At 54.8% G+C, this 11,549-nt stretch overlaps 2 protein-coding genes across 6 annotated transcripts in view; one reads left to right on the top strand and one right to left on the bottom strand.

Moving 5' to 3' along the window:
* The first annotated feature begins 417 nt into the window (after nucleotides 1-417).
* On the top strand, nucleotides 418-7,520 carry MMP21 (matrix metallopeptidase 21). The gene is made up of 7 exons (XM_038577984.1): nucleotides 418-579; nucleotides 1,343-1,826; nucleotides 2,424-2,563; nucleotides 2,816-2,957; nucleotides 4,293-4,550; nucleotides 6,791-6,963; nucleotides 7,221-7,520. The coding sequence occupies exons 1-7, from the start codon at nucleotides 418-420 to the stop codon at nucleotides 7,518-7,520; spliced, it is 1,659 nt and encodes a 552-aa protein (XP_038433912.1).
* Nucleotides 7,521-9,265: 1,745 nt separating this feature from the next.
* Nucleotides 9,266-11,549, bottom strand: part of EDRF1 (erythroid differentiation regulatory factor 1) — a 43,523-nt gene continuing 41,239 nt past the window's right edge. For 4 of the 5 annotated variants that reach the window (XM_038579073.1, XM_038579070.1, XM_038579072.1 and 1 more), the window contains one exon: nucleotides 9,266-10,114. In XM_038579073.1, the coding sequence (XP_038435001.1) occupies nucleotides 10,053-10,114 (62 nt within the window). In that variant the 3' untranslated portion in view covers nucleotides 9,266-10,052. The remainder of the gene's footprint in view (nucleotides 10,115-11,549) is intronic. The other variant, XM_038579071.1, reaches the window with a different exon arrangement.

Below are 11,549 nucleotides of genomic sequence, written 5' to 3'. Positions count from 1 at the left end.
CCCGCACCCCAGCTAACCTAGGAAGAAAGTGGACGCAGGCTGCGAGCCCACTGCGGTCCGGGGGTAAGGGCGCAGGGTTGCTAGGGGCGAGGCTGGGGCCTTGGGCGGGGGGGGGGGGGGGAGCCGCAGCCCCCCCACCCCGTCCCCCACCCCCAGCCCCCCCGCCCCGGGGCACCTGCCGCCCGCGGCCCGTCGCCATAGGAATGGGACCCGCAGGCGGCGCCCGCTGGGGAGGCAATTGCCCGCGGGCCGCCAACATCGTCGCTCCAACAAGAAGGCGCCCCTGGGGGCTTCAAAGGGCCGCGCCCCGGACCGCCCGCGCCGGCGCACACTCGCCCGCGAGGCTCCCCGCGGCCGCCCATAAAGCCTCGGGCCGGGCCGGACGCAGCCGGGCGGGCGGGCCGAGCTCCCGGGGCCATGCCGGGCGCCCCCGCGGTCCTCCGCGCGCTGCTGCTCTGCGGGCTCGCCGCACCCCCGCCCGCGCGGCCCGAGCCGCTCCTCCGCAGCCGCGACCGCCCCGACCTGGAGCCCGCGCCGCCCCGCCGGGCGCAGCCCATCGCCGACCTTCCCGCCGCGCAGGTAGGCGGCCCCGGGCCCGCAGGCGCGGCACAGTCAGACGGGGACGGGCACACGCAGGTGGGCACCTACACGGGAATGTGCACACGCAGGCACGTGCACACGCAGGTGGGCACTGACACCGGGACGTGCACACGCAGGCACCGGCACACACAGACACATGCACACGCAGGTGGGCACCTACTCAGGAATGTGCACACACAGACACGTGCGCACGCAGGGGGGCACCGACACGGGAATGTGCACACACAGACACGTGCGCACGCAGGGGGGCACTGACACCGGGATGTGCACACGCAGGTGGGCACCGACACGGGAATGTGCGCACACAGACACGTGCGCACGCAGGGGGGCACCGACACGGGAATGTGCACACACAGACACGTGCGCACGCAGGGGGGCACTGACACCGGGATGTGCACACGCAGGTGGGCACCGACACGGGAATGTGCGCACACAGACACGTGCGCACGCAGGGGGGCACCGACACGGGAATGTGCACACGCAGGCACCGGCACACTCAGACACGTGCTCACGCAGGCACGTGCAGATGCAGACTCGCACACACGCAGGTGGTCACCTACACGGACACATGCGCACTTGCAGACACGTGCAGACGCGGACACGCGCACACGCAGGTGGGCACCTACACGCGAGCGCGCGCAGCCACAGGTGGGGCCTCCCGCAACCCGCCGGTACCCCGCACTGGAAAGGCCGCTCAGTCCGCGCCCCCGGCCCGCCGGCCGGTGCCTCCGTGTCTCCCCAGCGATTCCTGTCCAAGTACGGCTGGGCCGACGCGCCCCGCGGGCCCCGGGCCCCCCCCGCCGCCGCCGCCCTGGCCCAGGCCGTGCGCAGGTTCCAGAAGGTCAACGCGCTGCCGGCCAGCGGGCGCCTGGACGCGGCCACCCTGGCGGCCATGAACAGGCCGCGCTGCGGGGTCCCCGACACCCGGGCCCTGCCGCCCCCCGCCGCCCCGCCGCGCCCCAAGCGCTTCCTGCCGCCGCCGCCGCCGCCCGGGGCCCCGCCGCCTGAGGTCTCCGCGCCGCGCGGGGCGCCCCGGGCCTTCGCCAAGCGGACCCTGAGCTGGCGGCTGCTGCGGGAGGGCGCCAGCGGGCAGCTGGCCGAGGCCGAGCAGAGGCGCATCCTCAGGCTGGCCTTCAGGATGTGGAGCGAGGTGATGCCGCTGCACTTCCGCGAGGACCTGGCCGCCCCCGGGGCCGCCGTGGACATCAAGCTGGCCTTCGGGCGGGGTGAGAAGGCCCAAGACCCCAGGCCGCCGGGGAACCCCACTCGGGTCACTTGCACAGCCCCCTGGGGGGCCTGAGGGCGCCCGGGGTGGGCCTACGGCAGCCCCTCCGCGGGAGCTGCTGTGCTAGGACTCCTGCCCCGCAGGCGCCCCCTGCCCCTCCGGGAGGTCGGGGTGCTGGCCGTCGGGGTGCTCCCAGCCGGGTGGGGCGGGGCGGGGCCAAGTCACTCCTCTGCGGCCCACCTGGGAGCTAGGGACGCTCGCCGGCCCTGCTGGTCTGGCTGGATTAGGGCCCTCCGGTGAGGCCCACACGGGCGCTGAGGACTACCCTGGGGGGCCTGGGACCCCTGGGCAGCACCTCCTTCGCTCCTGACCAGTCAGCTGGTAGGCTCCAGCTCAGACCTGCGTCCTCCCCTCCTCCCGAGGCCTCTGGACGGCCCCCCTCGTCCCCCCTCCCCCGGGCTCCCCCAGGCTGGCTGTGCAGCTCCGTCTTCCAAGACTTTAGGCGTGCCAGCACTCGGTGCACGAGCCAGGGCTTGCTTCCGCTCGTGGACCACGAGCGCCGGGCCGCGAACCGTCTGTGTCCCCCTCCCCCTGCCAGGCCGGCACCTGGGCTGTCCTCGGGTTTTTGATGGCAGCGGGCAGGAGTTTGCCCACGCCTGGCGCCTGGGCGACATCCACTTCGACGACGACGAACACTTCACGCCTCCCACCAGTGACTCGGGCATCAGCCTCCTCAAAGTACGTGGGCGCCAGCGGCTCGCCTGCCGTGAGCGGCAAAGGGCGGTGGGGCCGGGCTGGCGGCCGGAGCTGCTCCGGGGGGGCCGTAGCCTTCGCAGAAAGGCCCCGAGGCTCCCGGTCCCTCCCCGCCTCCGGGTCGAGGGCTGGCCCCCTGAAGCCCAGCCCTGCCCTGGAGTGGGGGTGGGGGTGGGGGGTCCACGAGACACTGAGACCCCCGGGTTGGCACTGCCCCGGCCGTGTGTTCCCTTCCAGGTGGCCGTCCACGAAATCGGCCACGTCCTCGGCCTGCCGCACACCTACAGGGCGGGATCCATAATGCAGCCCAACTACGTTCCGCAGGAGCCCGTCTTTGAGCTGGACTGGTCAGACAGAAAAGCAATTCAGAAGCTGTACGGTAAGATAGAATGTTCTGGGAGCTCCTCCGCGGCTCACAGAGGACACACCGTATTCTAGAGCGTTCCTGCCTGGGGGCCTGGCCCGGACAGCACAGCTCTGTGAGGCCGATTCTCTTCCCTACAGGTGGTCTCGCCCCACCCGTAGCCGCGGGGTCCGAGCGAGCACGCCCACGGTGGTCCCTCATGTGACCTGGCTCCCGTGTGCTACCAGGAAGGAGCAGAACGTGGTGGTTTCCTAAAGAGCAGTGGGGTGGGCCCCAGGCAGTGGCACCTCCTGGGAGCTGCAGGCACCAGAGGCCCCTGGGAGAAGTTTCCTGCCTTCCCAAGGCAAAGGGCAGCAGAAACCTTGTCCGGATCAACTTCAGTCGGTTTTTAATTGTTCAGGCCAAAGTGTTAATGGTTTTTTTTTTTTTTTTTTAAGATTTTATTTATTTACTCATGAGAGACATAGAGAGAGAGGCAGAGACACAGGCAGAGGGAGAAGCAGGCTCCACGCAGGGAGCCCAAGGTGGGATTCGATCCTGGGACTCCAGGATCATGCCCTGGGCCAAAGGCAGCGCTAAATCGCTGTGCCACCCGGGCTGCCTGATGGTTCATTATTTAATTGAAGTGATTCGTGACCTAGCATTGAGGCTGTAGGGAAAGCAAGCTCCCTTCCCCTTCTTACTCAAAACGGAGAGCACCCCCATTTCTGTTCCACGCAAACCATTCTATGCAAAGAAGCTCTCAGCATCATAAACTCCAGGATGCATTTATTTCCATCAGAGGAAGTCTTACTCTCGTCTGTGCCCAGAACCAAACTTCTTGCCTCTAATGAAGTCAGATGAGCCATCAAGAGGCATCAGCTAGAGGCGCCCGGGTGGCTCAGGGGGTGAGCATCTCCCTTTGGCTTAGGGCGTGACCTCAGGATCCTGGGATTGAGTCCCACATCGGGCTCCCTGCATGGAGCCTGCTTCTCCCTCTGCCTGTGCCTCTGCCTCTCTCGTGTCTCTCATAAATAAAATCTTTAAAAAGAAAAAGAGGCGTCAGCTATATTTAGGGTGATCACATAACCAGCATCCAAATCGAGACCCTTCAGAGAGTGACCCGGTGTCCTGGGTGCAGGTTAGCCAGAAGGGCCCGTGCGAGCCGCACTGCGGCAGCCAGCGGGCCCCCTCCAGCTCCTTCTGCTGGGCTGGGAAGGCCCACTGCCAATCTCGTGTGGCGTCGTGCTTTAGGACAGTTCAGTGGAAAACTCAATCTTCGAAGTTGTCTCTGTTTGAGTCACGCATGAACGTAGCAGCTGTTGGTTTTTGCACCAGGTGACGAGTGGTTGGGCTTTTTTCTTTTTTCAGGTTCATGTGAAGGATCCTTCGATACCGCGTTTGACTGGATTCGCAAGGAGAGAAACCAACACGGGGCCGTGAGGATGAGATTTAGCACCTACTTTTTCCGCAACAGCTGGTACTGGCTTTATGAAAATCGAAACAACCGGACGCGCTACGGGGATCCTATCCAAATCCTCAGTGGCTGGCACGGGATCCCAACACAACACATCGACGCTTTTGTCCACCTCTGGACGTGGAGAAGAGACGAACGTTATTTTTTTAAAGGTAGAGGTTCTTATGGACAGCTCTATTTCTTTATTATAGAACAAATGTTTGAGCCCCATCCCAGGGAAGCTTATTCTCATGCCCTTGCAGTTACGCACCCCTTTGTTCCATCAGACTGTGAGCTCTGTGAGCACAGGGACCGTGTCGTATCCCCTGATCTCTGTAAGAAGGCCCTGAATGCCTCACATTCACAACTGAACGAATGAATGGGTGGTGAACCAACTGTGCCAGGCCCTGAGGTGGTTGCCGAAGACCCGTAAGGATGGGCCCTCCCTTCAGAGGTTTTACCTAGTTCTGGAGAGAAAAGACCTTAGAAGCCGACTGCTAGAGTTACGTGGTGCAAGGGAGGGGGAGCGGACAAGGTGACCACTGCCGCCTGGAACCAGATGCTGGAGTCACCTTGGAGGATGCGCAGGTCCCTGGGTGCCCAGAAAGGGACACCAGGAATAGTGAGATGGGGGAGGTGCAGGTGAGGGGCAGGGGGTGGGCTTCAGAGTGAGCGAGGATGAAGACGCAGATCCGAGGGACAGCTGAGCCTGTGAAGGTGCGACAGGGTCACATAGGGTGAGATTAGTTTGGAAAGTCAGGGTCGGCCTGGGCATCGAGAGCCTCCCTGCTCAGGGCCTGGACTTCACCCAGTGGGCACTGAGGAATCTGTGCAGTTTCCCAGCAGGAAGGATCAGTGTTTTGCTGGAAGGTGGAAACTGGGGTGGGGGTCCTGGGCAGGGGGGACACACAGAGCAGGCAGGCCAAGGCTCCCTTGCTGCTGCTTCCCCTCACTCACAGGGCGCCATGCCCAGAGCCTGTCTGTGTCCCCGTCATCGAGGCTGGCCGCCCTGGCAAACCAGATATCTAACCACAAACAAGATTCTGTGGTTGCTACTTTCTCTTCCCCTTCCCCAAACTTACGCCCTAGAGGTAAGCCGTGTCCTCTCTGCCTGACTCCCGGTAATACGACCCTATTGCCTTAAATCGCGCTGGACTCAGTGAGGCAAGAGCCCAACCGAAAGGACGCTTCATGTGGATTTGCTGTAAGAAACTAGCGTATGAATTTGGCCTTAATTGTCCTCACATCACACAAAGGAAGAATTCTTTTAGTTCAGTGACATCAAGAAATTGCCCAGGGTGGACCGTCCTAGTTCGTCTTCCAGAGTTGGAAGCACAGCTTGCAGGGACGTAAGAGGTCCTGGACTAGAATTTATATTGGCGACACTCGGGGACTCTCAATTATAGAATTAGGTCATCGGGGGGATTGCTACCATTCAGCTGGATTTTATTCTTGGATCTTTAAAAACATCTTATTAAAGGGAACTTGCTGTGAATACTTTAAATTCAAAAAAGTATTCCAGTTTGAATGGCACCCTCGGCGGGACACACATCACTGTTCTTTCTCGATGGCGAACCTTCCCGGGTGGGGTAGGGTGGGGGTGAGGGAGGGAGAGGGAGGCCTCATGTGGTTCGTTGCTAAGGAATGTAACTGGCTGTGATGTGGTGTAAGTTGTGAACACAAAAATATCTAACTCTGTAGACTTGCTCTAATTTATGCTGACAGTGTGCCAATATTCAGGATTAGGGACTAATAAGGAGAGCTTAGAATCCTGTGCTGTTTCAGAGCATGGAATTAGCATGTGGGGCTTGAAAAGAAACAGAGCCAAATGACAAGCCGGGACTTTGGGACAGTGGGTGGAGCGGCGTGGCTGGAGTGCGGGAGGCCCAGGCTGCCAACCTGGATTCCCTTACCGCTTCAGCTCTCTCCTCCAGTTCCCTCACTGGTACCATGGGCTTGAACTACCGGATTCTAAAACACTGAAAGAAAGCAAAACCCCATCAGAAGCATTATGGTTGTCTTCTGTAAAAAGAGGGCTTATGTTGACGGTAGGAAAAGGATTCAGGACGACCCATGGGTCTCTAACGTGTAAAAGGAAAATCTTGAGACTATGTAGGAAGATGAAAAAGAGTAAGATGCTTATGTGAAAAAGACCACATTTTTGTCCTTTTGTTGTTGCTTTTGATGAGCGCTCGGGGGCTGGAGTGCCGTGCAAAAGGCAACCGACATTTTTAACAGCAGCAGTGATTACTGGAATCTAGTAGTTCAAGACCTGGGGAATCATTCATCGCAACGGAGGCTTCCCTTAGCCGCTGGGGTCATGGTTGACTGAGACCTGTGTTGAAAGCAGTCCCTCTTCATCGTTGGCTGTAATTAAATGGTAATTTAGCATTTTTTTTTTTTTATTGGTCAGGAAATCAATACTGGAGATACGACAGTGACAAGGATCAGGCCTACACAGAAGATGAACAAGGAAACATCTACCCCAAATTGATTTCAGAAGGATTTCCTGGCATCCCAAGTCCCCTGGACACTGCCTTTTATGACCGAAGAAAGCAGTTAATTTACTTCTTCAAAGAGTCCCTCGTAAGTAGGAGGTTTCCAGCCTGGTGTTGCTTCTGTGTCCCCTACTTAAAATTCAAGTTTTTAGTTCAGAGTTGTTCTCAATTGCCTCAGACCTCTCTGGCCACAGCAGATCCCATCATACAGAAAATGAAAGAACTTCAAGCCCAGAGAGTTTGGTGCCAAGCCACAGCTTTACTTATTACCTCATTCCTATAAATTAACTTAAAAATCAATAGTTTTCAGAAAAGCCAGTCTTACTTTCTCACTTGGCTTTACAGGTGTTTGCATTTGACGTCAATAGAAATCAAGTACTTGATTCTTATCCAATGAAGATCACTGAAGTGTTTCCGGGAATAGAGCCACAGAACCATCCCTTCAGGAATATAGACTCAGCCTATTACTCCTACGCACACAACTCCCTTTTCTTTTTCAAAGGCAGTGCATACTGGAAAGTAGTTAACGACAAAGACAAACAACAGCATTCTTGGCTTCCTTCAAACGGCTTATTTCCAAAGCAGTCAATCTCAGAGCGGTGGTTTGACATTTGTGACGTCCATGCCTCCACCCTGACTGTGTAATGAGAAAAATAGGCAAATGGACTCAAAGGATTTCTCTTCTGAGAGAAAGTCTGATTTCTTTTACAAAGAAAACAAACCAGATGTTTAGTAACCAAAGCAAGTAGGGCTAAAATGCGATGGAAAAAGCATTACTCAAACTTTTGAAATATTTGGTTTAAAAGTCAATTTCTCAGGCAAAAAAAAATATTCAGGGAATGATTTTTAGCAATCTTTTAGGAAAGGTTTAAAAAAAAGAATCCTGAGGAATCCCTGTCTGTCCACCCCTACACCTGTTTCATGGGTGAATGGGGACGTAGCCACAGCCATAGGGTCCAGTCGTGGAAGGGAATGCAGCTCCCTGGAAGCATCGAGAACGTGGGGATTTGGTGGGAAAGGTCGGATTCCAGACTGACTACACCCAATTCCTGTCATGGCAATTTCTATTTTTCAAATACTTGACAGCGTACGGAAGGTTTTCTATGTATTTCTCTGAGCTTCACAGCTATTGAGTGTCAGGGCGCCTCTGTGCACGTTTCTAGTCAGGGAAACTCTGGTTCACGCTTGTGTCCTTCCCAGAGTCAGACCCAGTGGTTGCCGGTGACCATCGCCACCTCGCTCCAGCCAGTCAGCGCCCTGGCACCTCCTCTCCATCCCTGGACCAAAAGTCACTTCAAGACAAGTCCTCTCGGTGATCAGGCCACAGGCGGCCCAGTTCTTGTCCAGTGAGCTAAGACACCAGCACTTCAAGAAGCACTAGTGTAAAATCTGCAGACTACAAAAACATTTTTAAAAAGACCTCTCCTTCCCCCGTAGGGATGTTCGTATTCTTGCTGACAAGGGAAGACAGCCAGAATTGGGATCTTCTTGCTTAAAAACAAGTATTCTTCTCGACTAAAAGGCTGTTCAGCCAAGGAGCGGCCAGAAAACAAGACCGGGAACACGACATCAGGCACCAGCCTACTTCAGAATGAGACCTCAGTGGAAGCGTGCAGGCTGAGCTAGTGGAGACAGCACCTGACCAAGGGGGAAGCGGAGTAACAGCTGTCCTGGCAGGAGACTTTGCAGACTCTGTGCATCTGCTTCATGACTTAGAACTCTAAATGCTTCAGTGATTTGTGAAAATGGATGCAAATCTGTCCCAAGGAAATGCAAACTAAGTAATGAGGGAGTGGACAGACGGCCAGGCGTAGCTCTGCCAAGCTAGGATTGGAGTCCCCTCACTGCCAAGGAAAACACCTGAAAGACTTGGCGCCTGAGAAAGCCAATCTGTAAAAATTCAGCTTAAAACAAGTTTATTCCAGACACTTTTCTGTAGAGTTCAGATTCCTCCGGAGAGGTGTGGCTGGTGAGCGGATGGGTTGCCGGCCAAAGTGCAGGATCGGCAGCCCAAGGGACCTGAAGATGGCATGAAGGAGGTCGGGCTGGCACTCTGGACCTGGAGGCAGGACAAGCTCTTGTCTACAAAGGCCTCACGCCTAATGTCCCGACCATCCACCCGACAGGCAAGGGTATGCTTGATGTTTGTTCCCTGAGATTGACAGGACAAGTGCAGCATCGCACGCTGTAGGCACAGAAAAGAATAGAGAAGTTTGTATGCAACCGGACAAGAGCTGCACAGCAACAGTGGCAAGTAACGAGTGTGATGTTCTAGTGAGAATTCAGTGGGTGGCACAATTTTTTAATGTTTTAATCTTTTGAGTTTTGATTCGAACTGGTTTAATGAATGAATTTTACAAAGTGAAGAATGTGAAATGGAAAAATACGAAGACATTTTAAATAAATAATTTATTTATTCAAAATAGTTTTCTTACCTTATTCACAGTTTCAAGTTTAACATGAAAAAAAAGGTGGTGGTGGGGGGAATAGTACCTATTCTTGATCAACTGTCATACAAAGTCAAAGAAAAGCGGATCCTTTCCGAACATGCACTAAATACAGAAACTCGCACGATGGCCAGTCTCCACAAACTGCTGCGCTGACGTTGAAGGAGAGCGGGCTTCCTTCTGTGCGACCAAGAAGGAGACAAGTAGATGCACAGGACATTTCCTTAACCCACTGGAACCACTAAAATCATCTGGATAAAAGTTTCCTTGACCAAAGTAACATCATCCAAAATAATTATCTTAAACTCACATAGCTTAACATATTTCAGAACTGTCTAGCAGTGTACCTGCAGCACAGCGTGTGTGTCAACACTGAGGTACCCTGTACTTCTCAAAGAAAGAACTGCTGGGAGCTCGAAGTCTGATTCTGATTTTAGCACTTCAGATGAAGAAGTCAAAGAACTCAACCATGATCTGTCATGGGAAGAGAGAATCTGTTTCCACTGCTGAGCCTGTTTAAGTGGCTATTTCCCTCATATTTAATAAAACGAAGCACCGAATGGACAAACTAGCCTCCAAGAGTGGAAGGCACTGCCTGACAGCATTTCTGCGGCCGGAGCATCAGGCACGAGTCACTGCACGCCACCGCCACCTCGAGCAAGCTGATCCAGCAAATGGAGGAGCACGTCGATTCTTTCCAGAAGAGTTGCATTTTTGTTAGCAGTAGCTCTCAAAAGCTGGGAGTAAATCTGCTTGTTGGTTTTGAGGACTCCATCTTCGTCAGTATTACTGCTGTGTTAAAACAAAAATAAAAAAGGAAGTGAAGTGCACTGCGATGCCCAGCTGCAGTTCAAAAAATCCAAAAATAAACAGGAACAGGCCGTCACTTTTCACAGGGAAGCAGGTGTTTTTTTTTAATTTTTTTTAAATTTTATTTTACTTATTTATGATAGGCACACAGTGAGAGAGAGAGAGAGAGAGACAGAGACATAGGCAGAGGGAGAAGCAGGCTCCATGCACCGGGAGCCCGACGTGGGATTCGATCCCGGGTCTCCAGGATCGCACCCTGGGCCAAAGGCAGGCGCTAAACCGCTGCGCCACCCAGGGATCCCTGTTCATTTTTTTTTTTTTTTAAAGATTTTATTTATTCATGGTAGACATAGAGAGAGAGAGAGAAAGGCAGAGACACAGGCAGAGGGAGAAGCAAGCTCCATGCCAGGAGCCTGACGTGGGACTCGATCCCGGGTCTCCAGGATCGTGCCCTGGGCCAAAGGCAGGTGCTAAATCGCTGAGCCACCCAGGGATCCCTGGAAGCAGGTGTTCTATTAATGCTTATTCCATACTTACCTTCTTGCATCTACTGCTTATAGGCCTGTCTGTAGACATTTACTTCAATATATCAATTAGAACCAACGTTCCTTCTTTTTACAAATATTTGAGCGCCTACTGTGTACTGGGAACTGCTCTTGACACTCAGTGGACAAGGCAGACCAAGAGTCCCTGCCCTCACAGCACCCGAGTTCTACTGAGGTAGGAGTGGTGGGACGACGTGCATTACACAAAAAACAGAGCGGGTCAGATGACCACGCTGTGAAGAAGGTCCAGCAGGGAAGGGCTAGGCACGGGAGGCTGTCCGCTATCTGCTCCCTTCTTTGTGCTGAGCCCAATGCCCCTCAGATCAACCAGCCTGACCGTGGGGCTGCTCTCCGTGGAGCCAGAATTGCATAGGACTGAAGCATGGACTCCAGACTCGGGAACTACTCCACCTCACTGCAGTTCAACTCTCCGAGCAGCTTCTGGTGAAGGATGCCCCCCCCATTGCCCAGGTGCAGGGTTCTAGACATACTCCACTTAACAACTTTTTGAACAAAAACTTGTTTGTTCTGAAAATATGTCCCCCACAGGATAGATTCATGGGTTCTATTTATGTCACTAGGAGAAAAGACTACTAATTACATGGCAGTTCATCTCTAGCATCCTTTTTTTCCTTTTGAGTCCAGACGTAATTCAGACCATGACCAGCTAACTGCGGCTCGATTCCTCATACGTGTGTCTAGATCTGAACCGCATGATAACCTGCTGCCCCAGAAGGGCAAGGACTAGTAATATTCCTACCTTACAGATGTAAAAACCAAGGCCCAGAAGGACTAAATAGTTTGGATTGGGGTCAAAACATTATATTCTCTGACTTCAAATGCTATGTTCTTTCCATTTGCCAAAGTACAAA

Source organism: Canis lupus, chromosome 28, assembly GCF_011100685.1.
Source record: "Canis lupus familiaris isolate Mischka breed German Shepherd chromosome 28, alternate assembly UU_Cfam_GSD_1.0, whole genome shotgun sequence".
Lineage (NCBI taxonomy): Eukaryota > Metazoa > Chordata > Mammalia > Carnivora > Canidae > Canis > Canis lupus.
Note: the sequence above shows the minus strand (reverse complement) of the source record. Positions and strands in the feature narration are given on the sequence as shown.